Source organism: Schistocerca serialis, chromosome 3, assembly GCF_023864345.2.
Source record: "Schistocerca serialis cubense isolate TAMUIC-IGC-003099 chromosome 3, iqSchSeri2.2, whole genome shotgun sequence".
Taxonomy (NCBI): domain Eukaryota; kingdom Metazoa; phylum Arthropoda; class Insecta; order Orthoptera; family Acrididae; genus Schistocerca; species Schistocerca serialis.
The window spans coordinates 94,227,522-94,253,862 of record NC_064640.1 but is presented as its reverse complement, the minus strand read 5'-3'; the positions used below and the strand labels follow the sequence as shown (position 1 = coordinate 94,253,862).

Here is a 26,341-nt window from a genome sequence, read left to right as displayed (position 1 = left end):
ATATCACGATCGTAATGCTGATCCTTGCTTGTGTAGATTTTTTCTGCCAATGTCGGAGAACTCGCAGCCCACACAGACTTCCAGTCAATTACCTACAGACCAAGTGGTTCAAAAATGGTTCAAATGGCTCTGAGCACTATGGGACTTAACATCTATTGTCATCCGTCCCCTAGAACTTAGAACTACTTAAACCTAACTAACCTAAGGACAGCACACAACACCCAGCCATCACGAGGCAGAGAAAATCCCTGACCCCGCCGGGAATCGAACCCGGGAACCCGGGCGGGGGAAGCGAGAACGCTACCGCACGACTACGAGATGCGGGCACAGACCAAGTGGGTCACCCGTAAGTTGTGAGCAGTCTTGGGGCACCAGTCTCTATATACCATGTGATGGAGTGATCATAGAAGAAAGACAATCAGTATAGAAACTGCAAAGAGGAGTGCAAGAAAATGTAAATAGTACTATATTATTATTAATGACTCACAGATTTAGCAGCAGACTGGAATTTGGTGGACGAAATCTCCCAAAGAGAGGAGGAGTATTGTGGCTACAACTTCCGTCCAGGCTACGCAGCCCATTGACAAATGGACAAGCGAGCTGCCTATAAAATCCTGCTGGTGGCTGCTATAATCTTTCTGGCACAGCATGATACCAGACACTAATTTTCTCACGCTGTGGCACCACGCCATATTGCCTTGGTCACCTACATGAGTGGAAGGGGCCCTTTCATAACATAACGGGACAGAGTGACTGTAAATGCTTTCTGATCACCCCTAATAGTAGCTTGCCTTCAACTACAACCGATGCCGTGTCATTCTACGTGCCAGCTGTCAGTCCCATGTGAGCCAAGGGACTTCAACTATGTCTAGCAGCGTCATCAGCCATCTATAAGCCAATACCAAAGCTGGTGATTCCAGGTCCGAGCTGGTGCCAACAGGAGAAGGCTTCCTCTAGGCAGGCCGTCCAACATAGGCCGCCACCTGACGGAGACATGACAATAGCCTTGCATCTGCAGGGCCGCACCAGCCCCTGCTATTCCAATGAGGGAGCGCTCCCGCCTGGCGTACTCGTGCTGTCAAGAGCCTCATGCTGAGGTGGCTAACACCGCCTAAGGCGACCATGCACACCACCTAGAAGCTGCCATCAAACTCTGTACCGACGGCTTGCAGAATAAAAAAAATCAATCCCTAACAGAGTTCTTCTGATTTCGTGTTCACTCTATCACTGGTAGAACTCAACCGACAGTCCTGCACAAACAGTCTTGTCAATTATTGGTGTTAGCACCACCGACACCGTAACAAAGGAAAGTCAGTTTTCAAAAGAGTGTTCTTTACTGAACCAGTGGCGAGTTTTTGAGAGCCTTTCTTTCAGGAACACTATAATGCTTGATCTTAAAATATGTTCTGGGGCTCTGCAAAAAAGGAACATTAGCGAAATGCTTCACTGAGCTTATGCCACGTCAGAGCCGGCCGGAGTGGCCGAGCGGTTCTAGGCGCTTCAGTCTGGAACCGCGCGACAGCTACAGTCGCAGGTTATAATCCTGCCTCGGGCATGGATGTGTGTGATGTCATCAGGTTAGTTAGGTTTAAGTAGTTCTACGTTGTAGGGGACTGATGACCTCAGAAGTTAAGTCCCATAGTGCTCAGAGCCATTTGAACCATTTGAACCACGTCAGATTTGTATCCAGTCCTGAGATTTAGACGACTTGGTACGTCATCATCGTTAGGAGATTTCAATAGGCCGTGTGGTACTTATTTAATTGCGATACTGATTTAGTTAGATGGTGGATATCTCAGCTAATTTCCCTGTTGCCTTTCAGCATCAAGCTCCCATTTTCATGCACTACTAAGGTGTCCGGATAAAGTTGTTGTTAAAACTTACGATCCCAACGGCTTCCTTGTTGACAGAATGTCAGTAGAGAGATTCATGGGATAATATCTCCATTTTATCAAACGTAATCGTACGTTTGTTCATACGGCTGTGCTCGCCAACAGCAGATTTGCCGAAACCGCAATATTCAATTCGGCTGTGCTCTCTGCTGCTGTCTGAAATCGTTCTTATTGCTTGACCGATGTAAATGATTCCACATTCAAAAGGTATTTCATAAATTCCAGGAATCTCTTCACCAAAGCTGTCTTTTACTAGGTGGTAGTGGTGGTGGTGGTGGTGGTTACTGTTTAACGTCCCGTCGAGAACGAGGTCATTAGTGACGGAGCGCAGGCTCGGGTGAGGGAAGGATTGGGAAGGAAATCGGCCGTGCCCTTTCAAAGGAACCATCCCGGCATTTGCCTGAAACGATTTAGGGAAATCACGGAAAACCTAAATCAGGATAGCCGGAGACGGGATTGAACCGTCGTCCTCCAGAATGCGAGTCCAGTGTGCTAACCACTGCGCCACCTCGCTCGGTTTTTACTAGGTGCAGTACCTTTTCAGTTTTATTGGATGGTAGGAAAGTTGACTGAAACAATATCGGGCGGATCCGATACGAATCCCGGAAGCGGCTCCTAACGTGCGCGGCTGTCAGGGCTAGTTTGTCGATACATGTGTAACACTGTAGTTATAATCATGCGTTGTGTACAAATCCCTGCATAATATCTGCATCTACAGCTATATGATTACTCTGCAGTTCAAAATTAAATAACTGACAGAGGGTTTATTAAACCACCTTTAATCTACACTCCTGGAAATGGAAAAAAGAACACATTGACACCGGTGTGTCAGACCCACCATACTTGCTCTGGACACTGCGAGAGGGCTGTACAAGCAATGATCACACGCACGGCACAGCGGACACACCAGGAACCGCGGTGTTGGCCGTCGAATGGCGCTAGCTGCGCAGCATTTGTGCACCGCCGCCGTCAGTGTCAGCCAGTTTGCCGTGGCATACGGAGCTCCATCGCAGTCTTTAACACTGGTAGCATGCCGCGACAGCGTGGACGTGAACCGCATGTGCAGTTGACGGACTTTGAGCGAGGGCGTATAGTGGGCATGCGGGAGGCCGGGTGGACGTACCGGCGAATTGCTCAACACGTGGGGCGTGAGGTCTCCACAGTACATCGATGTTGTCGCCAGTGGTCGGCGGAAGGTGCACGTGCCCGTCGACCTGGGACCGGACCGCAGCGACGCACGGATGCACGCCAAGACCGTAGGATCCTACGCAGTGCCGTAGGGGACCGCACCGCCACTTCCCAGCAAATTAGGGACACTGTTGCTCCTGGGGTATCGGCGAGGACCATTCGCAACCGTCTCCATGAAGCTGGTCTACGGTCCCGCACACCGTTAGGCCGTCTTCCGCTCACGCCCCAACATCGTGCAGCCCGCCTCCAGTGGTGTCGCGACAGGCGTGAATGGAGGAACGAATGGAGACGTGTCGTCTTCAGCGATGAGAGTCGCTTCTGCCTTGGTGCCAATGATGGTCGTATGCGTGTTTGGCGCCGTGCAGGTGAGCGCCACAATCAGGACTGCATACGACCGAGGCACACAGGGCCAACACCCGGCATCATGGTGTGGGGAGCAATCTCCTACACTGGCCGTACACCACTGGTGATCGTCGAGGGGACACTGAATAGTGCACGGTACATCCAAACCGTCATCGAACCCATCGTTCTACCATTCCTAGACCGGCAAGGGAACTTGCTGTTCCAACAGGACAATGCACGTCCGCATGTATCCCGTGCCACCCAACGTGCTCTAGAAGGTGTAAGTCAACTACCCTGGCCAGCAAGATCTCCGGATCTGTCCCCCATTGAGCATGTTTGGGACTGGATGAAGCGTCGTCTCACGCGGTCTGCACGTCCAGCACGAACGCTGGTCCAACTGAGGCGCCAGGTGGAAATGGCATGGCAAGCCGTTCCACAGGACTACATCCAGCATCTCTACGATCGTCTCCATGGGAGAATAGCAGCCTGCATTGCTGCGAAAGGTGGATATACACTGTACTAGTGCCGACATTGTGCATGCTCTGTTGCCTGTGTCTATGTGCCTGTGGTTCTGTCAGTGTGATCATGTGATGTATCTGACCCCAGGAATGTGTCAATAAAGTTTCCCCTTCCTGGGACAATGAATTCACGGTGTTCTTATTTCAATTTCCAGGAGTGTATTTCTGCCGGCCGGTGTGGCCGAGCGGTTCTAGGCGCTTCAGTCTGGAACCGCGCGATCGCTACGATCGCAGGTTCGAATCCTGCCTCGGGCATGGATTAATGTGATGTCCTTAAGTTAGTTAGGTTTAAGTAGTTCTAAGTTCTAGGGGACTTGATGACCTCAGATGTTAAGTCCTATAGTGCTCAGAACCATTTGAACCATTTTAAGCTACTTCTCTACCAGAATAAGATTTTCACTCTGCAGCGGAGTGTGCGCTGATATGAAACTTCCTGGCAGATTAAAACTGTGGGCTGGACCGAGATTCGAACTCGGGATCTTTGCCTTTCGCGGGCAAGTGCTTTACCAACTGAGCTACCCAAGCACGACTCACGTCCCGTCCTCACAGCTTTACTTCTGCCAGTACCTCGCCTCCCACCTTCCAAACTTAACAGAAGCTCTTCTTGGTCCGGCACACAGTTTTAATCTGCCAGAAAGTTTTACTTCTCTACCGTTCCACTCTCATTTCTCTCTATACAGGGTGTTACAAAAAGGTACGGCCAAACTTTCAGGAAACATTCCTCACACACAAAGAAAGAAAATATGTTATGTGAACATGTGTCCGGAAACGCTTACCTTCCATGTTAGAGCTCATTTTATTACTTCTCTTCAAATCACATTAATCATGGAATGGAAACACACAGCAACAGAACGTACCAGCGTGACTTCAAACACTTTGTTACAGAAATGTTCAAAACGTCCTCCGTTAGCGAGGATACATGCATCCACCCTGAGTCGAATGGAATCCCTGATGTGCTGATGCAGCCCTGGAGAATGGCGTATTGTATCACAGCCGTCCACAATATGAGCACGAAGAGTCTCTATATTTGGTACCGGGGTTGCGTAGACAAGAGCTTTCAAATGCCCCCATAAATGAAAGTCAAGAGGGTTGAGGCCATGGAATTGGTCCGCCTCTACCAATCCATCGGTCACCGAATCTGTTGTTGAGAAGCGTACGAACACTTTGACTGAAATGTGCAGGAGCTCCATCGTGCATGAACCACATGTTGTGTCGTACTTTTAAAGGCATATGTTCTAGCAGCACAGGTAGAGTATCCCGTATGAAAACATGATAACGTGCTCCATTGAGCATAGGTGGAAGAACATGGGGCCCAATCAACACATCACCAACAATGCCTGCCCAAACGTTCACAGAAAATCTGTGTTGATGACGTGATTGCACAATTGCGTGCGGATTCTCGTCAGCCCACACATGTTGATTGCGAAAATTTACAATTTGATCACGTTGGAATGAAGCCTCACCCGTAAAGACAACATTTGCACTGGAATAAGGATTGACACATTGTTGGATGAACCATTCGCAGAAGTGTACCCATGGAGGCCAATCAGATGCTGATAGCGCCTGCACACGCTGTACATGGTACGGAAACAACTGGTTCTCCCGTAGCACTCTCCGTACAGTGACGTGGTCAACGTTACCTTGTACAGCAGCAACTTCTCTGACGCTGACATTAGGGTTATCGTCAACTGCACAAAGAATTGCCTCGTCCATTGCAGGTGTCCTCGTCGTTCTAGGTCTTCCCCAGTCGCGAGTCATAGGCTGGAATGTTCCGTGCTCCCAAAGACGCCGATCAATTGCTTCGAACGTCTTCCTGTCGGGATACCTTCGTTCTGGAAATCTGTCTCGATACAAACGTACCGCGCCACGGCTATTGCCCCGTGCTAATCCATACATCAAATGGGCATCTGCCAACTCCGCATTTGTAAACATTGCACTGACTGCAAAACCACGTTCGTGATGAACACTAACCTGTTGATGCTACGTACTGATGTTCTTGATGCTAGCACTGTAGAGCAATGAGTCGCATGTCAACACAAGCACCGAAGTCAACATTACCTTCCTTCAATTGGGCCAACTGGCGGTGAATCGAGGAAGTACAGTACATACTGACGAAACGAAAATGAGCTCTAACATGGAAATTAAGCGTTTCCGGTCACATGTCCACACAACATCTTTTCTTTATTTGTGTGTGAGGAATGTTTCCTGAAAGTTTGGCCGTACGTGAAACACCCTGTATATGTGGGTGTCTACAAAATATTTTCACACTCTGAGGAGAATGTGGATATTGTAATTTCACGAGAAGGTCCTGCCACAGCGAAAAACGCCTTTGTTTTAATGACTGCCACCTAAATTCGTGTATCATATTACCTGTGGCACTCTCCCCCTTATTTCGGAATAATACAACACGAGCTGCCCTTCTCTGAACTTTCTCGATATCCTCTGCCAGTCCTATCTGATGCGGGTCCCATACCACACAGACATACTCCAGAGGAGGACGGACAAGCTTAGTTTAGGCAGTCTCTTTAGTAGCCCTGTTAAATGTTCTAAGTGTTCTGCCAATAAACCGCAGTCTTTGGTTTGCATCCCCACAACATGATCTATGTTATCACTTCAATTTAAGTTATTCTTGGTCGTAATCCGTAATCATTTAGCTGAATTTACTGCCTTGAGATTTGTGCTATTTATCGTGCAACTGAAATTTAGTAGATTCTACACTACTGGCCATTAAAATTGCTACACCAAGAAGAAATGCAGATGATAAACGGGTATTCATTGGTCAAATATATTATACTAGAACTGACATGTGATTACATTTTCACGCAGTTTGGGTGCATAGATCCTGAGAAATCAGTATCCAGAACAACCACCTCTGGCCGTAATAACGGCCTTGATACGCCTGGGCATTGAGTCAAACAGAGCTTGGATGGCGTGCACAGGTACAGCTGCCCATGCAGCCTCAACACGATATCACAGTTCATCAAGAGTAGTGACTGGCGTATTGTGACGAGCCAGTTGCTCAGCCACCATTGACCAGACGTTTTCAATTGGTGAGAGATCTGGAGAATGTGCTGGCTAGGGCAGCAGTCGAACATTTTCTGTATCCAGAAAGGCTCCGTACAGGACCTGCAACATGCGGTCGTGCATTATCCTGCTAAAATGTAGGGTTTCGCAGGGAACGAATGAAGGGTAGAGCCACGGGTCGTAACACATCTGAAATGTAACGTCCACTGTTCAAAGTGCCGTCAGTGTGAACAAGAGGTGACCGAGACGTGTAACCAATGGCACCCCATACCATCACGCCCTGTGATACGCCAGTATGGCGATGACAAATACACGCTTCCAATGTGCGTTCACCGCGATGTCGCCAAACACGGATGCGACCATCATGATGCTGTAAACAGAACCTGGATTCATCCGAAAAAAATGACGTTTTGCCATTCGTGCACCCAGGTTCGTCGTTGAGTACACCGTCACCATGGTCTCCGAGCTGATAGTCCATACTGCTGCAAAAGACGTCGAACTGTTCGTGCAGATGGTTGCTGTCTTGCAAATGTCCCCATCTGTTGACGCAGGGATCGAGACGTGGCTGCACGATTCGTTACAGCCATACCGATAAGATGCCTGTCATCTCGACTGTTGGTGATACGAGGCCGTTGGGATCCAGCACGGCGTTCCGTATTACCATCCTGAACCCACCGATTCCATATTTTGCTAACAGTCATTGGATTTCGACCAACGCGAGCAGCAATGTCGCGATACGATAAACCGCAATCGCGATAGGCTACAATCCGACCTTTATCAAAGTCGGTAACGTTGTGGTACGCATTTCTCCTCCTTACACGAGGCATCACAACAACGTTTCACCAGGCAACGCCAGTCAACTGCTGTTTGTGTATGAGAAATCTGTTGGAAACTTTCCTCATGTCAGCACGTTGTAGGTGTCGCCACCGGCGCCAATCTTGTGTGAATGCTCTGAAAAGCTAATCATTTGTAAATCACAGCATCTTCTTCCTGTCGGTTAAATTTCGCGTCTGTAGCACGTCATCTTCGTGGTGTATCAATTTGAATGGCCAGTAGTGTATTTAGTGCTAATGTAGATGACATATGCTCGTCTAAGACTATTGCTTCAAGATGTTCTTTTATCATAATCTTTCAGTATCTATTAATCGATTCCGATATCGTGGCAAAGTTAATTGGAGGAATGATTGCTTATGAAAGTTCTCTGTCTGTTTACAGGAAACTGTTCAACACTTTGCGACTGCGAAGGAGCTGGTCGCGGCGGAGGAGCACGGCCAGCGAGGACGTAGGCAGCCGCGAAAACAGCCCGGACGTACGTCACCCTTTCGCCTTGCAGCTGCCACCCTAATTGTGGGCTCCCAAAACGTTGCCAGCTTGTACCGTATTTAAGCAACTGAGGGCGTTGTGAGGAAGTTCCGACGCTCTCGTCAGCTTTCGCAACTGCAATATTCTCATTCCTCATCAACAAACTGTAGACTGTAATCTGGAGCAAAGTGAACGCAGGAAATAGAAAACACACTGTCTGCGGTCAGTCTACTTCTTCGCTTCACACTCTTATTAGACATGCAAATATGCAGCACTGTCTGGATCAGACTTCTAGTTACCTCTTTTTGTAGATAGAATGTCAAACCCCAGTCTTCCTTCAGGCTAGATTATCCCATATGGCACAACAGTGTTGTTTCCTGATGAGAGGCAGCACCCTTTTCAGTAGGAGCAACAGTCTGAATGACTGACTGATCTGGCCTTGTAACATCAACCAACGTGTCCCTGCTGTGCTAGTACAGTAACTGGCTCGAAGTAATAGGAAACTATAACCGTTACATATTCCAAGGACATGCAGCTCTACTGTATGATTAAATGATGATGGTATACTCTTGGGTGGAATATTTCGGATGTAATCTACTCTCCCATCCGGATCTTCCGGTGGGGACAACTCGTGAGGATGTTCTCGTCAGGAGAAACAAAACGTATTCTACGGATCGGGGCGTGGAATGTTAGATCCATTAATCTGGCAGGTTGGTTACAAAATTTAAAAAGAGAAAGAGATAGGTTGAGGTCAGATATACTGGGGCTCATCAAAGTTCATTGGCAGGATGAACAGAACCTTTCGTCAGTTTAGTTGTTGTTGTTGTTGTGGTCTTCCGTCCTGAGACTGGTTTGATGCAGCTCTCCATGCTACTCTATCCTGTGCAAGCTGCTTCATCTCCCAGTACCTACTGCAACCTACATCCTTCTGAATCTGCTTAGTGTATTCATCTCTTGGTCTCCCTCTACGATTTTTACCCTCCACGCTGCCATCCAATACTAAATTGGTGATCCCTTGATGCCTCAAAACATGTCCTACCAACCGATCCCTTCTTCTTGTCAAAAATGGTTCAAATGGCTCTGAGCACTATGGGACTCAACTGCTGTGGTCATAAGTCCCCTAGAACTTAGAACTACTTAAACCTAACTAACCTAAGGACATCACACACATCCATGCCCGAGGCAGGATTCGAACCTGCGACGGTAGCGGTCGTGCGGTTCAGGACTGTAGCGCCTTTAACCGCTCGGCCACTCCGGCCGGCTTCTTCTTGTCAAGTTGTGCCACAAACTTCTCTTCTCCCCAATCCTGTTCAATACCTCCTCATTAGTTATGTGATCTACGCATCTAATCTTCAGCATTCTTCTGTTGCACCACATTTCGAAAGCTTCTATTCTCTTCTTGTCTAAACTATTTATCGTCCATGTTTCACGTCCATACATGGCTACACTCCATAGAAATACTTTCAGAAACGACTTCCTGACACTTAAATCTATACTCGATGTTAACAAATTTCTCTTCTTCAGAAACGCTTTTCTTGCCATTGCCAGTCTACATTTTATATCCTCTCTACTTCGACCATCATCAGTTATTTTGCTCCCCAAATAGCAAAACTACTTTACTGCTTTAAGTGTCTCATTTCCTAATCTAATACCCTCAACATCACCCGACTTAATTCGACTACGTTCCATTATCCTCGTTTTGCTTTTCTTCATGTTCATCTTATATCCTCCCTTCAAGACACTATCCATTCCGTTCAACTGCTCTTCCAAGTCCTTTGGTGTCTCTGACAGAATTACAATGTCATCGGTGAACCTCAAAGTTTTAATTTCTTCTCCATGGATTTTAATACCTACTCCGAATTTTTCTTTTGTTTCCTTCACTGCTTGCTCAATATACAGAGTGAATAACATCGGGGAGAGGCTACAACCCTGTCTCACTCCCTTCCCAACCACTGCTTCCCTTTCATGCCCCTCAACTCTTATAACTGACATTTGGTTTCTATACAAATTGTAAATAGAATTTCACTCCCTATATTTTACCCCTGCCACCTTCAGAATTTGAAAGAGAGTATTCCAGTCAACATTGCCAAAAGCTTTTTCTAAGTCTACAAATGCTAGAAACGTAGCTTTGCCTTTCCTTAATCTAGCTCCTAAGATAAGTCGTAGGATCAGTATTGCCTCACGTGTTCCGATATTTCTACGGAATCCAAACGGATCTTCCCCAAGGTCAGCTTCTACTAGTTTTTCCATTCGTCTGTAAAGAATTCGCGTTAGTATTTTGCAGCCGTGACTTATTAAACTGATAGTTCGGTAATTTTCAGGCCGGCCGAAGTGGCCGCGCGGTTCTGGCGCTGCAGTCTGGAACCGCGAGACCGCTACGGTCGCAGGTTCGAATCCTGCCTCGGGCATGTGTGTGATGTCCTTAGGTTAGTTAGGTTTAACTAGTTCTAAGTTCTAGGGGACTAATGACCTCAGCAGTTGAGTCCCATAGTGCTCAGAGCCATTTTGACCACTTTTTGGTAATTTTCACATCTGTCAACACCTGCTTTCTTTGGGATTGGAATTATTAAATTCTTCTTGAAGTCTGAGGGTATTTCGCCTGTCTCATACATCTTGTCCACCAGATGGTACAGTTTTGTCAGGACTGGCTCTCCCAAGGTCGTCAGTAGTTCTAATGGAATGTTGTCTACTCCCGGGGCCTTGTTTCGACTCAGGTCATTCAGTGCTCTGTCAAACTCTTCACGCAATATCATATCTCCCATTTCATCTTCATCCTCTTCCATTTCCATAATATTGTCCTCAAGCACATCGCCCTTGTATAGACCCTCTATATACTCCTTCCACCTTTCTGCTTTCCCTTCTTTGCTTAGAATTGGGTTTCCATCTGAGCTCTTGATATTCATACAAGTGGTTCTCTTTTCTCGAAAGGTCTCTTTAATTTTCCTGTAGGCAGTATCTATCTTACCCCTAGTGAGATAAGCCTCTACATCCTTACATTTATCCTCTAGCCATCCCTGCTTAGCCATTTTGCACTTCCTGTCGATCTCATTTTTGAGACGTTTGTACTCCTTTTTGCCTGCTTCATTTACTGCATTTTTATATTTTCTCCTTTCATCAATTAAATTCAATATTTCTTCTGTTACCCAAGGATTTCTACTAGCTCTCGTCTTTTTGCGTACTTGATCCTCTGCTGCCTTCACTACTTCATCCATCAAAGCTACCCATTCTTCTTCTACTGTATTTCTTTCCCCCATTCCTGCCATTTCTTCACTTACTTTCTTCCTGAAACTCTGTACCACCTCTGGTTTAGTCAGTTTATCCAGGTCCCATCTCCTTAAATTCCCACCTTTTTGCAGTTTCTTCAGTTTTAATCTACAGTTCATAACCAATAGATTGTGGTCAAGGTCCACATTTGCCCCTGGAAATGTCTTACAATTTAAAACCTGGTTCCTAAATCTCTGTCTTACCATTATATAATCTATCTGAAATCTGTCAGTATCTCCAGGCTTCTTCCATGTATACAGCCTTCTTTTATGATTCTTGAACCAAGTGTTAGCTATGATTAAGTTGTGCTCTGTGCAAAATCCTACCAGGCGGCTTCCTCTTTCATTTCTTAGCCCCAATCCATATTCACCTACTATGTTTCCTTTTCTCCCTTTTCCTACTACCGAATTCCAGTCACCCATTACTATTAAATTTTCGTCTCCCTTCACTATCTGAATAATTTCTTTTATTTCATCATACATTTCTTCAATTTCTTCGTCATCTGCAGAGCTAGGTGGCATATAAACTTGTACTACTGTAGTAGGCGTGGGCTTCGTGTCCATCTTGGCCGCAATAATGCGTCCACTATGCTGTTTGTAGTAACTTACCCGCATTCCTATATTTTTTATTCATTATTAAACCTACTCCTGCATTACCCCTATTTGACTTTGTATTTATAACCCTGTATTCGCCTGACCAAAAGTCTTGTTGCTCCTGCCACCGAACTTCACTAATTCCCACTATATCTAACTTTAACCTATCCATTTCCCTTTTTAAATTTTCTAACCTACCTGCCCGATTAAGGGATCTGACATTCCACCCTCCGATCCGTAGAACGCCAGTTTTCTTTCTCCTGATAACGACGTCCTCTTGAGTATTGGTTCAAATGGCTCTGAACACTATGGGACTTAACTGCTGTGGTCATTAGTCCCCTAAAACTTAGAACTACTTAAACCTAACTAACCTAAGGACATCACACACATCCATGCCCGAGGCAGGATTCGAACCTGCGACCGTAGTGGTTGCGCGGTTCCAGTCTGTAGGGCCTAGAACCGCTCGGCCCCTCCGGTCGGCTCTTGAGTAGTCCCCGCCCGGAGATCCGAATGGGGCACTATTTTACCTCCGGAATATTTTACCCAAGACGACGCCATCGTCATTTAACCATACAGTTAGTGAAGCTGCATCCCCTCGGGAAAAACTACGGCTGTAGTTTCCCCTTGCTTTCAGCCGTTCGCAGTACCAGCACAGCAAGGCCGTTTTGGTTAGTGTTACAAGGCCAGATCAGTAAATCATCCGGACTGTTGCCCCTACAACTACTGAAAAGGCTGCTGCCTCTCTTCAGGAACCATGCGTTTGTCTGGCCTCTCAACAGATACCCCTCCGTTGTGGTTGCACCTACGGTACGGCTATCTGTATCGCTGAAGCACGCAAGCCTCCCCACCAACGGCAAGGTCCATGGTTCATGGGGGGTACAGTGTTAGAAACACAAAATCAAACAGGAGTAATGCAGTAGTAGCTTTAACAATGAATAAGAAAATGGGAATGCGGGTAGGATATTAAGAGCACCATAGTGATCGCATTATCGTAGACAAAGTAGACGCGAAGTCAACAACCACCACTGTAGTACAATTTAATATGCCAACTAGCGCTGCAGATGATGAAGAGATTGAAAGACTGTAAGGTGAGAGAAAAGAAATTGTTCAGATAATTAAGAGAGAGGAAAATTTAAATGTGATGGGTGATGAATCCGGTAGTAGAAAGAGCAAGGAAAGGAAAAATAGTAGGAGAGGAATTAAGGAGAAGCCGTCTGGCAGAATTTTGCACACGGTGTAATTTAATCATCGCTACGCCTGGTTTGAGAATTATGAAAGGAGATTGTATACGTGGAAGAGAGCTGGAGAGACTTTAGGGTTTCAGATTTATTATACAATGGCAAAACAGGGTTTTCGGAACCAGATTTTGAGCTGTAAGACATCTCCTGCGGCACACGTGGACTCTGTCCATAATTTTTTCGTTATGAAATGTATATTACCACTGAATAATTTGCAAAAAGGTATCAAATTGAGGAGATGGGTGCAGGCTATGTCGGAAGAACCAGAGGTTGTTGAGAGCATAAAAGGGAGCATTAGGTAACGATTGACTGAAGCAATAGAAGTTGAATGGGTAGCTTTGATAGACGAAATAGTGAAGGCAGAAGAGGATCAAATGGGTACAATAACAAGGCCTAGTAGAAATCCTTGAATATCATAGCGATGTTGAATTTAATTGATAAAAGGAGAAAATATAAAAATGGGGCAAACGAAGCTGGCGAAAGGGATTACAAACGTTTAAAAATGAGTTTGACAGAAAGTACAAATGGCTAAGCAGGAATGGCTAGAGGACAAATATAAGTCTATAGAAGCATGTGTAACTAAGGCAAAGGTACATATCACCTGCAGGAAAACGAAAGAACCCTTTGGAGAACAAGAGCTCAGACGGAAAACCAGAAATAAGTGAAGAAGCGAAGGTGGAAGGCGGAAGGATTGCGTAAAGGGACTGCACAGCGAAAATTAACTCGAAGGCAATATTATAGAAAGTGAACTATTAGTTAGATTCATATTCCATGGATCATTTGCACGATAAATCGCAATGATATGGAACGAGACATTTTACATTCACATCGCAAATTAATGTGTAAATATGGCTACATGCTGAAAATTTATTAGTTTTTTTTTATATACAGACGTGAATTAGGAATCCCTACCATCCCACCCCACCCCTCACATCTGACACATTACTATAATAGAAATTCTTCTGCGGAATAGAAGTTGTCAACGAGAATTTTTTTCAGTTTGTTTTCAAATTTTACTTTGCTGTCTGTCAGATATTTTATATCACTGGCTAAGTTATGAAAACTTTTGGTTACAGCACTGTGTGTCCCTTTTTGTGTTTAAGACAACCTGAATGTGGAGTAATTAATACCGTTTTTGGATGACCGTGTTGTCTCTGAGCCGTGTTTTAACGTAGAACACCGCCGCAGTGCATCATAACTGCTCGCTGATTGACACACATTGTCTTTTCCCGTTCTTTCAGCTACCTCTTGTTGTGGGGCCAGCGCCAGCGCAGTAGTCACGCCGACCTCATGCCATTTGACGGCCAGATTTCTGTGAACAACTAGGAGTCCTGTGGCAACATGCTCCAGGACTTCTATTCGTTTCCACTGAGTGTTAATACATGTTCAAAAATGGTTCAAATGACTCTGAGCACTATGGGACTTAACTTCTGAGGTCATCAGTCCCCTAGAACTTAGAACTACTTAAACCTAGCTAACCTAAGGACATCACACACATCCATGCCCGAGGCAGTATTCGAACCTGCGACCGTAGCGGTCGCGCGCTTCCAGACTGAAGCGCCTAGAACCGCTTGGCCACCCGGGCCGGCAATACGTTATGTTACTTTATGTATCTCGTACTTAAGTTTTGGCAAGCCGTATACTTTCCTTACCACGTCACGTGCTTGCAACGCCATCAGACAGATTTCAGTCTAGCAGTGCGCATTGGTAAAAAAATGTTACGGCCCATTTAACAGATTGTCAAGATCGCATCTGATGGCGTGTTTTCCTTGCTGCTGTACCTCGTTCGTCTACGTGGTTTGCCTACTCTCCAGCTGTTTGCTTGAGTAGTTTTTCGACAGTTAAGCTGACTGCTCTCCCTTATAACTTTTGAGTGGGTATTTTGCCGACAGAGACTCCTGGTGTAATTTTGGTACAATGTAACTTTTTCATCATCCGTGTAACATTCTCCAGTGGACCCTGAAACAACTTATATAATCACACTGGAGAAAAAATTAGTCACACATATGAGACACCACTTAAAATGTTTAACACCGCCTCCAGCCTCGACAGTGTCATCGTTTTGGAGAGGAACAGAGTTCACAAAGTTCTTCAGATATGTCAAATGTAGCTGAAGCCAATCGTCGTTGGTTATTACATTCTACAGAACCATCAAATAGCGGGTATGTTTACTGCTACGTTTCACTCGCTGTTCGAAATAGCCCAGACATCTTCTATGGGATTAAGACTGTGTGGTTTTGCGGACCAGTCGAGGTGCAGGAGGGTGTCCGAATGGTAATCTAACCAGGAATGTATGCCTGCTGCCCTGTGAATGCAGTCATGTCGTCTCGGAATAAGGGAGTATCCATAGCATATTCATCACCATGTAAAATAAAAGGCAGCATTTGGCCACAGAGAACGTGAATGCAGTCATGTCGTCTCGGAATATAGGAGTATCCATAGCATATTCATCACCATGTAAAATAAAAGGCAGCATTTGGCCACAGAGAACGTTGAAGTAAAACATCCTCAAGTATGCTGTGGATAGCTTGAATGAGTGACCACAAGCCTTGGTAGGAGAAACACCCACAAAATATCGCAGAATAACCCTCGGCCTGATGTACATCCTCCACGCTTTGCAGATTAAACACTCCAATGGGCGGTCGGTGCAGTAGACGCCTTGCATAATTTGAAAAGAGGCAAAATGGCGTCTTATTGGACCTCACTATGTGACTCAAATCAGCTACCGTCCAGTTTCTGTATTGTTTAGACCACCGAAGGAATGCAGCTTTATGCGCTGCTGAGGGCAATGGCTTTTCGGAAAGTAGCTGTCTCGAAATGTCCATTGTATGTAGTCCACTTTGAAGTATTAGCTAGGAAAGTGGTTGAGATGGACCTGCGCTCACTGCCAGTAGCAAATGCTGTCGGATTTGAAACCGACTGTCATTGGCAAGGCGTAACTTTCGTCTCCAGCCACTGTTAGCTAAGATCTTTTTACAACTGCTGTTTTACGTGTCTACAAGTGGTACACCATTCCTTATAGATACGTTGCACAGTCCAAATTGATAAACTGATAACGTAAGGGGACCTGGGTGTTATGAGGATCCGAAAAATGGAATTTTTTTATTTAATAAAATTCTGTGATTTTTTTCCTGATTATGCATATATACAGGGTGGTCCATTTATAGTGACCGGGCCAAATATCTCACGAAATAAGCGTCAAACGAAAAAACTACAAAGAACGAAACTTGTCTAGCTTGAAGGGGTAAACCAGGTGGCGCTATGATTGGCTCGCTAGATGGCGCTGCCATAGGTCAAACGGATATCCACTGCGTTTTTTAAAATAGGAACCCCCATTTTTTATTACATATTCGTCTAGTACGTAAAGAAATATGAATGTTTTAATTGGACCACTTTTTTCGCTTTGTGATAGATGGCGTTACAATAGTCACAAACATATGGCTCACAATTTTAGACGAACAAATGGTAACAGGTAGGTTTTTTAAATTAAAATACAGAACATAGCTACGTTTGAACGTTTTATTTCGGTTGTTCCAATGTGATACATGTACCTTTGTGAACTTATCATTTTTGAGAACGCATCATGTGTCAGCGCGATTTCCTGTAAATACCACATTAATGCAGTAAATACTCAAAATGATGTCCGTCAACCTCAACGCATTTGGCAATACGTGTAACGACATTCTTGTCAACAGCGAGTAGTTCGCTCTCCGTAATGTTCGCACATGCAATAAAAATGCGCTGACGCATGTTGTCAGGCGTTGTCGCTGGACCACGATAGCAAATATCCTTCAACTTTCCTCACAGAAAGAAATCCGGGTACGGTACTTCGACGACCAATCCACCTGTCATGAAATATGCTATTCAATATTCAATACCGCTTCAACCGCACGTGAGCTATGTGCCGGACAACCATCGTGTTGGAAGTACATCGCCATTCTATCATGCAGTGAAACAGCTTGTAGTAATATCGGTAGAACATTACTAGGAGATCAGCATACATTGCACCGTTTAGATTGCCATCAATAAAATGGGGGCCAATTATCCTTCCTCCCATAATGCTGCACCATACATTAAACCGCCAAGGTCGCTGATGTTCCACTTGTCGCAGCCATTGTGGATTTTCCGTTGTCCAGTAGTGCATTTTATGCCGGTTTACGTTACCGCTGTTGGTGAATGACGCTTCGTCGCTAAATAGAAAGCGTGCAAAAAATCCGTCATCGTCCCGTAATTTCTCTTGTGCCCAGTGGCAGAACTGTACACGACGTTCAAATTCGTCGCCATGCAATTCCTGGTGCATAGAAATATGGTATGGGTATAATCGATGTTGATGTAGCATTCTCAACACTGACGTTTTTGAGATTCCCGATTCTCGCGCAATTTGTCTTCTACTGATGTGCAGATTAGCCGCGACAGCAGCTAAAACACCCAATTGGGCATCATCATTTGTTGCAGGTCGTGGCTGACGTTTCACATGTGTGTGGCTGAACGCTTCCTGTTTCCTTAAATAAGGTAACTATCCGGCGAACGGTCCGGACACCTGGATGATGTCGTCCAGGATACCGAGCAACATACATAGCACACGCCCGTTGTGCATTTTGATCACAATAGCCATACATCAACACGATATCGACCTTTTCCGCAATTGGTAAACGGTCCATTTTTTTTTTTTTTTTTTTTTCTTTATTGTATTTCAATTCCCCATCGGGGCGGGCTGGCAGCAGCATATGCGCTGCTCTTCAGCCGAAAGACATAGAACAAAACAATAGAAGACATTTAAAAACAGCAAAGGAGAGAAGAAGGCGAACATAGATATACAAAAGGGAGAACATCATGGAAGGCAATATACAAAAAAACGGGGTGACTGTAAAATGGAGATAAAAAAACTGTTTAAAAGTAGCACACACAAAAAGCCACACTCTGCGACGATTAAAAGAACACAAGGCACAGTATGACTGGAGCATGAAGGTGTTGACGGATGGCAAAGCACACTGACGGCGAACCTCAAGGCAGTACACAATTAAAATCACACCTCTGGACGCACACGAGAAATAGCACGAAACACAACACTGACGTGGCACACTGATGATGATCAATACAGAGGATCTGCCAGGTTCAAGGAGATGAGGGAGACCTGAAGAAGGGAGGGAGGGGAAGAGATGGGGGAGGGGAATGGGGGTCGCTCGGAAGAGGGCCAGGTAGGGAGGGATGTGGGAAGGAGAGAGGCAAGTATGGGGTGCAGGGTCTCAGGGGAGGGGGGGATGGAGGAGAATCCGCTCTGGGGGAAGGAGGAAAGAGGAGAAGGGGGCCCTGGGGAGGGGGGGGGGAACAAGGCCGGGTTATAGTTGGAAGGAAGGGTATATGTCACGGCGAAGTTCGTCATCCGGGAGGGGGAGGCGTTGGAAATTGCCCTGATGAAGGAGAAGGAGGGTGTGGAGGTGGAGAGAGGGAGGGATACAGCGATAGAGGCGCGGCAACGGGCGAGGGGTGGAGAGGAAGGAGGAAACCAGAGGGTGGGGGGGATCAACCCTGCGAACAATGTAAAGGATGCGGAGATGTTGGAGGAACAAGAGGAGGTGGGGGAAGGGGATCAGTTCATACAGGAGCCGTGTGGGGGAAGGAAGGCGGATACGAAAGGCAAGGCGGAGCGCATGGCGTTCAAGGATTTGGAGAGCCTTGTAAAAGCGGGTGGGGGCGGAGATCCAGGCGACGCTGGCATAACAGAGGATAGGACGGATGAGGGATTTGTAGGTGTGGAGGATGGTAGAAGGATGCAATCCCCATGTCCGGCCGGACAGGAGTTTCAGCAGGCGGAGGCGGGAATGGGCTTTCTGCTGGATGGTCAGGAGATGAGGGGTCCAGGTGAGGTGTCGGTCAAGGGTGAGGCCAAGGTATTTCAGGGTGGGGGTGAGTTGGATAGGACGACCATAAAGGGTGAGGTAGAAATCTTGGAGGCGAAAGGAGCGAGTGGTACGGCCTATGATGATTGCCTGGGTTTTGGAGGGGTTGAGACGGAGGAGCCACTGGTTACACCAAGTGGTGAACTGGTTAAGGTGGGTTTGGAGGGTACGTTGAGACCGTTGAAGGGTAGGATAGAGAGCCAGGAAGGCGGTGTCATCAGCATATTGGAGAAGGTGAACTGGTGGGGGTGGCTTGGGCATATCAGCTGTATACAAGAGATAAAGGAGAGGGGAGAGGACAGAACCCTGGGGGACGCCAGCCGTGGGATAAAAGAGACGGGAGTTGGTGTTGTGGAGGGTGACATAGGAAGGACGGTGCGAGAGGAAGGAAGCGACCAGACGGACAAAATTGATAGGCAGGGCGTAGGTTTGGAGTTTAAAGAGGAGACCGGGATGCCATACACGGTCATAGGCATTTTGGAGGTCAAGGGAAACAAAAATGGCGGAGCGACGGGAGTTGAGCTGGAGGGACAGAAGGTGAACAAGGTTGAGGAGTTGGTCGTCAGCAGAGAAGGAGGGTCGGAAGCCACACTGGGTAAGGGGGAGGAGGTGGTGTTGAGCAAGGTGCCGATGGATACGGTGGGAGAGGATGGATTCAAGGACCTTACTGAAGACGGAGGTGAGGCAGATGGGACGATAGGAAGAGGCGGCAGAAGGGGGTTTGTTGGGTTTGAGGAAGAGGAGGACGCGGGAGGTCTTCCACAGGTCAGGGTAGAAGCCAGTAGAGAGGATGACATTATAGAGATGGGCGAGGACAGTTAGGAAGGAATAGGGGCTTTCTCGAAGGTGACGGTAGGTGACACAGTCGTGACCAGGGGCCGTGTTGCGTTTGGACTGGAGGAGAAGCTTAATGTCTTGTGCTGTGATGGGAGTGTTGACGTCGGAGGGGGGCAACTGCCCCAAGTACTGGAGACTAGGAGCAAGTGGAGCGACTGAGGTATCAGCACGTTCCATGACGGTGGGGAAAAGAGAATAATCAAAGTGGGGATCATCGGGGATGGAGAAGACCTCGGAAAGGTGGGAAGCGAAGTGGTTGGCCTTACTGAGGTTGTCTGGAAGGGGGCGATCATCATGGAGAAGGGGGTAGTGGGGAGCGGAAAGGGAACCAGTAAGACGATGGAAGGCAGACCAGTACTTGGAGGAGTTGATAGGGAGGGTGGCATTGAGTCGTGTGCAGGTCTGGCGCCAGTCCCGGCGTTTCGTTGCTGTAATAAGGTTCCGTACGTGTCGCTGTATTTGCCGGTGGCGTTGGAGTGTATCCCTGTCACGAGTGCGGAGGAAGGAGCGATAGAGGCGGCGGGATTCACGGAGGAGGAGGACAGCCCGCGGAGGGAGAGTGGGACGGTGTGGGTGGATGGTTTTAGTAGGAACATGGGCCTCCACGGCGTCAGTAATTACCGTCTGAAGGAAGGACGAGGCGCGGATGATGTCGTCAGGATGGCGATAGGTAAGAGGGTGGCTTTCGACCTGGGTGGAGATGGAGTCCCGGTAGGCATCCCAGTTGGCACGGCGATAGTCATGGACGACCTTGGGAGGGGGTGCAGGTTGCGGAGCTGGAGGGGGGCGGTTTGCAGACGTTATGGTGAGAAGGACAGGGAGGTGATCGCTACCTGTGGGGTCAAGGACGGCAACAGTGATACGCCCAAGGAGGTTGGCGGAGGCAATGACAACATCGGGGGTGGTGTTACTTTCGGGTCGGGTGTGCTGGGGAATGGGAACAAGGTCACCCTGGATTGTGGAGAGGAACTGATGCCACCGCCGAAGGGCAGCAGGAGTGCGGCTATGGACGTTGAGGTCGGCGGCAATCACATAAGTGGAGAAGGTGTGGTCAATGTGTGAGATGAAGTCATAAGGAAGAGGAGCAGTGGAGCGGACATAGATGGTGGCACAGGTAATGGTGAGGGAGGGGAAGAAGACGCTAAGGATAAGGTGTTCAGTGGGGTCATTGAGGAGAGGTTGTGGCAGGACGGGGATATGCTTAAGGTGGCCAATCGCGACTCCACCCTGCGCACGAGGACCAGGAGCATCAGTGTGGTGGAGGATATAGGGGGAGGTGCGGATAGAATGGTGGGGCTGGAGAAAGGTTTCGTTCAAGAGGAAGGTGTCGACCTGGTGGTGGGAGAGGGTGTGCATGAGGAGGTATTTGTTGGAGCGGAAGGAGCGAATGTTCTGGAAGAGGATGCGAGACTCGTGCCGCGCCATGACGGGAAGGAGGGGGGGAAGAGAGGGAAGGGAAGAGACTTAAACTAGGGTGTCGAGGCGGGTGAAGGTGAAGTGGGCTTGGTTGTGGGAGTAAGTGGCGAAGGTGTTCAGGTGGAAAACAGAGCGAGCAGCAAGGGATATTTGTTGGAAGGTGTGCGGGCGCTGGAAAGGGTGAATGTTTTGGAGTACAACGGTAATGAACCGGATGACGTCCTCGGCCGTGGGGGGTGGACGGAGGGAATTGTTAGGATGGACAGGAGGATCGACGGGACGAACTGGGACTGTAAGTTCAGGGGTGGCTGGAGGGGGTTTAGCTTTACACTTGTGGGAGTATGTGGGATGGGGGCCATTGCAGGTATACGGTCCATTTTAACACGGGTAATGTATCACGAAGCAAATACCGTCCGCACTGGCGGGATGTTACGTGATACCACGTACTTGTGCGTTTGTGACTATTACAGTGCCATCTATCACAAAGCGAAAAAAGTGGTCCAATTAAAACATTCATATTTCTTTACGTACTACACGAATGTGTAAAAAAATGGGGGTTCCTATTTTAAAAAACGCAGTTGATATCCGTTTGACCTATGGCAGCGCCGTCTAGCTATCCAACCATAGCGCCATCTATTTTCCTCCTTCAAGCTAGACGAGTTTCGTTGTTTATAGTTTTTTCGTTTGATGCTTATTTCCTGAGATATTTGGCCCAGTCACTATCAATGGACCACCCTGTATAGTACCTCACGATTTTCACGTTTAAATGCCTTTCTAACGCAGATGCGGCGCGTGAGTGCCTAGCTGTCACACTACTGTCAAAAACAAAACCTTGCCTACAGTGTCTCGTTAATAATTTTGGCGCCATAGCAACTTATTCGTGTAATAACTTTGTAGAACATATCGACTGTACCTTGAATATGGATTAATTGAAATCGATCTTTCTGTCGACAGAAATAGATGCAGTCTTCGCGCACGTTTGTGTCGTAAACTGTTTTAGATGGAATGCCAGCTTTTCATATTGGTATGATGGACGCCTTATTGTGTTTTAATGATGACATAACAAGTACATTAAAAACCACAAGCAAATTAGGCATCAAAACTGGGGACACCATGAAAAGTGGGAGAGGCGACGTGTCGGTGAAGCTAAAAAAGCTGCTGAAAGCATGGTAAAGGAGGCCAGAATAACAAAGAAAAGAAAGAAGAGTAAAGAAGATGAAAAGGACGTTAAGAATCAACAAGATTGTGGAGCTGGAGTGTTTTGACGCGTTGCCTTTGAGAAGAAAATGACATGCAGATCTTTAGTTTTTATTTCCCGTAGTCAATGTTTTTGCATACTTAGGTATCATCATCTCATCCAATATTAAAGCTACAACAACAAAATGTTGCATGAATAATAATATAGTCCTTGCATATACAGTGAGCCCAATTATTCAACAGCGTATTACATATTTTAAGCTGGAGCATGTCATTTAACAGTTAAAGAATAATATTCTTTTATTTTGAACAGTGTGCAAGTATACCTAAAATAAAAATTACACGTAATTCAATACGGCCGGCCGGAGTGGCCGTGCGGTTCTGGGCGCTACAGTCTGGAGCCGAGCGACCGCCACGGCCGCAGGTTCGAATCCTGCCTCGGGCATGGATGTGTGTGATGTCCTTAGGTTAGTTAGGTTTAATTAGTTCTAAGTTCTAGGCGACTGATGACCTCTGCAGTTGAGTCGCATAGTTCAAAAAATGGCTCTGAGCACTATGGGACTCAACTGCTGTGGTCATAAGTCCCCTAGAACTTAGAACTACTTAAACCTAACTAACCTAAGGACAGCACACAACACCCAGCCATCACGAGGCAGAGAAAATCCCTGACCCCGCCGGGAATCGAACCCGGGAACCCGGGCGTGGTGAGTCGCATAGTGCTCAGAGCCATTTGAACCAATTCAATACGTGAGAAAAACATCAATATTCATTCCACTATGCATTCTACAATTTTTATTTTTATTTTTATTTTTTTTTTGAAATAGAGGTCAAAATATGCTAATTGTTTTTTTAAAGTTTCAATCGAATATCTATTAAAGTTGTTGAGTTATTAAATTTCAAAATACTAAAAAATCTATACGCCATGACGTCCAGGTCCCCTTACTTCGCAGTGTGGAGGTGGGTACGTGCAAACTCAGTTGCTCGTTTCAGCTATTCTGTCAGATTTCTACGTCTGCACATATTACTGTGCTGATTCCATACTGCCGACTGGCACATAAACACTACTTCACTGGCATGGGGCCCACGAGAAAGACAGGCCGCGGCGCGTGCGTCACGAGGGTGGGGCTCAGCTTGCTCGCTCGTTCAGCTCCGGAGACGAACTGCGTTTCTTGCCCTGTTAACTCGTAATTGGGTATTTACGTCTAAACGAGAACTGCATCGTATACTGGAATCCGCTATTGTGGAGTCTTACTAATTACCAGTACTACAACGAAACACATAACTTTGCAGTATGCTGTAATTTAATATCTACGCTTGACATAAATGGTACAACGCCTTGTTTATAGCATTCATTCTCTTCTGCTTAACATTTCATTGAGGATGTAGCGCCTCATGCAAGCGATAATCATTTCGGCATCATTTTTGTTTTGCTGTACCTGGTGCAGCCGTATCAAATTGTTAGATTGGTGTGCATAAATTCGTAGCGTTTTTGTTTTGCATATTGGTTCAAATGGTTCAAATGGCTCTGAGTGCTATGGGACTCAACATCTTAGGTCATAAGTCCCCTAGAATTTAGAACTACTTAAACCTAACTAACCTATGGACATCACACACACCCATGCCCGAGGCAGGATTCGAACCTGCGACCGTAGCAGTCCCGCGGTTCCGGACTGCAGCGCCAGAACCGCACGGCCACCGCGGCCGGCTGCACATTGGTATTCCAGTTGCTATGGGTTTGTTTATCGATTGTAATTTATTATTTGTATTTCATTGTTGCTATTTCAGTTTACATATTGTCATTTGGAGATAGTGAGTGGAGCTGTGGACGTTAGAAAATGGAGTGACAAGTGGAGAAATCGGAACTTTCTTTCTTTCTTTCTTTGGCTTGTGCCGTTTCCCGATAGGACGCAGGGTCAGCATGGTTAATCGGATTTGGCGAGGTTAATTGAAGGGGTGGCCGGATGCCCTTCCTGCCGCCATCCCGTACCCCCCGGGACAGAATTAGTGGTCACCAACTGTCTGTGCCCAGTGTAATCCACGGAAGAGTGCGAATGTCTTCAGATTTCTGCGAGCCGTGTAACTGAGGCGGGACGTGGGGACCAGCCCTGTATTCACCTAGTCGGATGTGGAAAACCGCCTAAAAAGTGGAGAAATCGGAACATTTCCAACATATTCTCTCCGAGTTTAGTAGAGGGGTGACAGCAGTGGAGGCAGCCAGAAATATTTGCGTCGTGTATTACCACTGGACACAGTACGGCAAGAAAATGGTTTCTACGTTTTAAGGAAGATCGTTTTGAAATTAGTGACTCACCACAAACCTTTGGAGTTTCGTGACGAATATTAAAACGCATTAATCCACAATGATTCATGTCAGTGTACTTGAAAACTGGCAGATGTGTTGAACTGTGATCATTCCACCATCGTGTTACATTTGCATGCAAAAATCTGGTGTATGGATACTACATGCTGTAAGCCGAAAGCACAAAAAGCAGTGGGTGACCATACGTTCAGCTCCGCTTGCTCGATATCAATTGGCTTGTGAACGACACTGACCATTCCTATCCTGTACTTTTACTGCTTGATGCTAACATAAGGGAATAAAGGAATGGTTTAGCCCATAAAAAGCAGCAACTCCTCGTACAAAGACCTTCGCAAAGTCACAAAAGATAATGTTATGCATCTGGTGGACTAGCAACAGTGTGGTGTATTACGAATTGCTTCCCCGAGGTGTAACTATCACTGCTGACATTTATTGTCAAATGAGGCGTCTTGCAGACGAGATCCCACAACAACGACCAGGAAGACTGCCTGAAGTGGTGCTAAGCCCGCCCGCATTCTACAGGACTGACAAAAACCATTATACAGGAGCCAGATTGGGAAGTCATTCCCCACCCACCTTATTCACCTGATAGTGCGTCCTCAGCTCTTAACCTTTTCCGCTTTCTATCGAACAACCTTCAAGGAACTTCTGCTCCGGATGAAAATACGCTCCGAACATGCCTCGACGAGTTCTCCACTTCAAACCAAGTGATTTCTACAGTCGCGGAATCGAAAATTTAGCCAAGCGTTGTCAGAGTGTTATAAATAGTGAAGGAGAATACACACTGCTGGCCATTAAAATTGCTACACCACGAAGATGACGTGTTAAAGACGCGAAATTTAACCGACAGGAAGAAGATGTTGTGATATGCAAATGATTAGCTTTTCAGAGCATTCACAAAAGGTTGGCGCCGGTGGCGACACTGCAACGTGCTGACATGAGGAAAGTTTCCAACCGATTTCTCATACACAAACAGCAGTTGACCGGCGTTGCCTGGTGAAACGTTGTGATACCTCGTGTAAGAAGGAGAAATGCGTACCATCACGTTTCCAACTTTGATAAAGGTCGGATTGTAGCCTATCGCGATTACGGTTTATCGTATCGTGACATTGCTGCTCGCTTTGGTCGAGATCCAATGACGGTAAGCAGAATATGGAATCGGTGGGTTCAGGAGGGTAATACGGAACGCCGTGCTGGATCCCAACGACCTCGAATCACTAGCAGTCGAGGTGACAGGCATGTTATCCGCATGGCTGTAACGGATCGTGCAGCCACGTCTCGATCCCTGAGTCAACAGGTGGGGACGTTTG

General features: G+C 46.7%; 1 protein-coding gene across 1 annotated transcript in view; it reads left to right on the top strand.

Moving 5' to 3' along the window:
- The window catches only part of LOC126471533 (uncharacterized), a 228,362-nt gene that overhangs the window by 79,874 nt on the left and 122,147 nt on the right, over positions 1-26,341 (top strand). Inside the window, exon 3 of the mRNA XM_050099760.1 lies at positions 8,180-8,273. Coding sequence (XP_049955717.1) covers positions 8,180-8,273 — 94 coding nt within the window. The remainder of the gene's footprint in view (positions 1-8,179; positions 8,274-26,341) is intronic.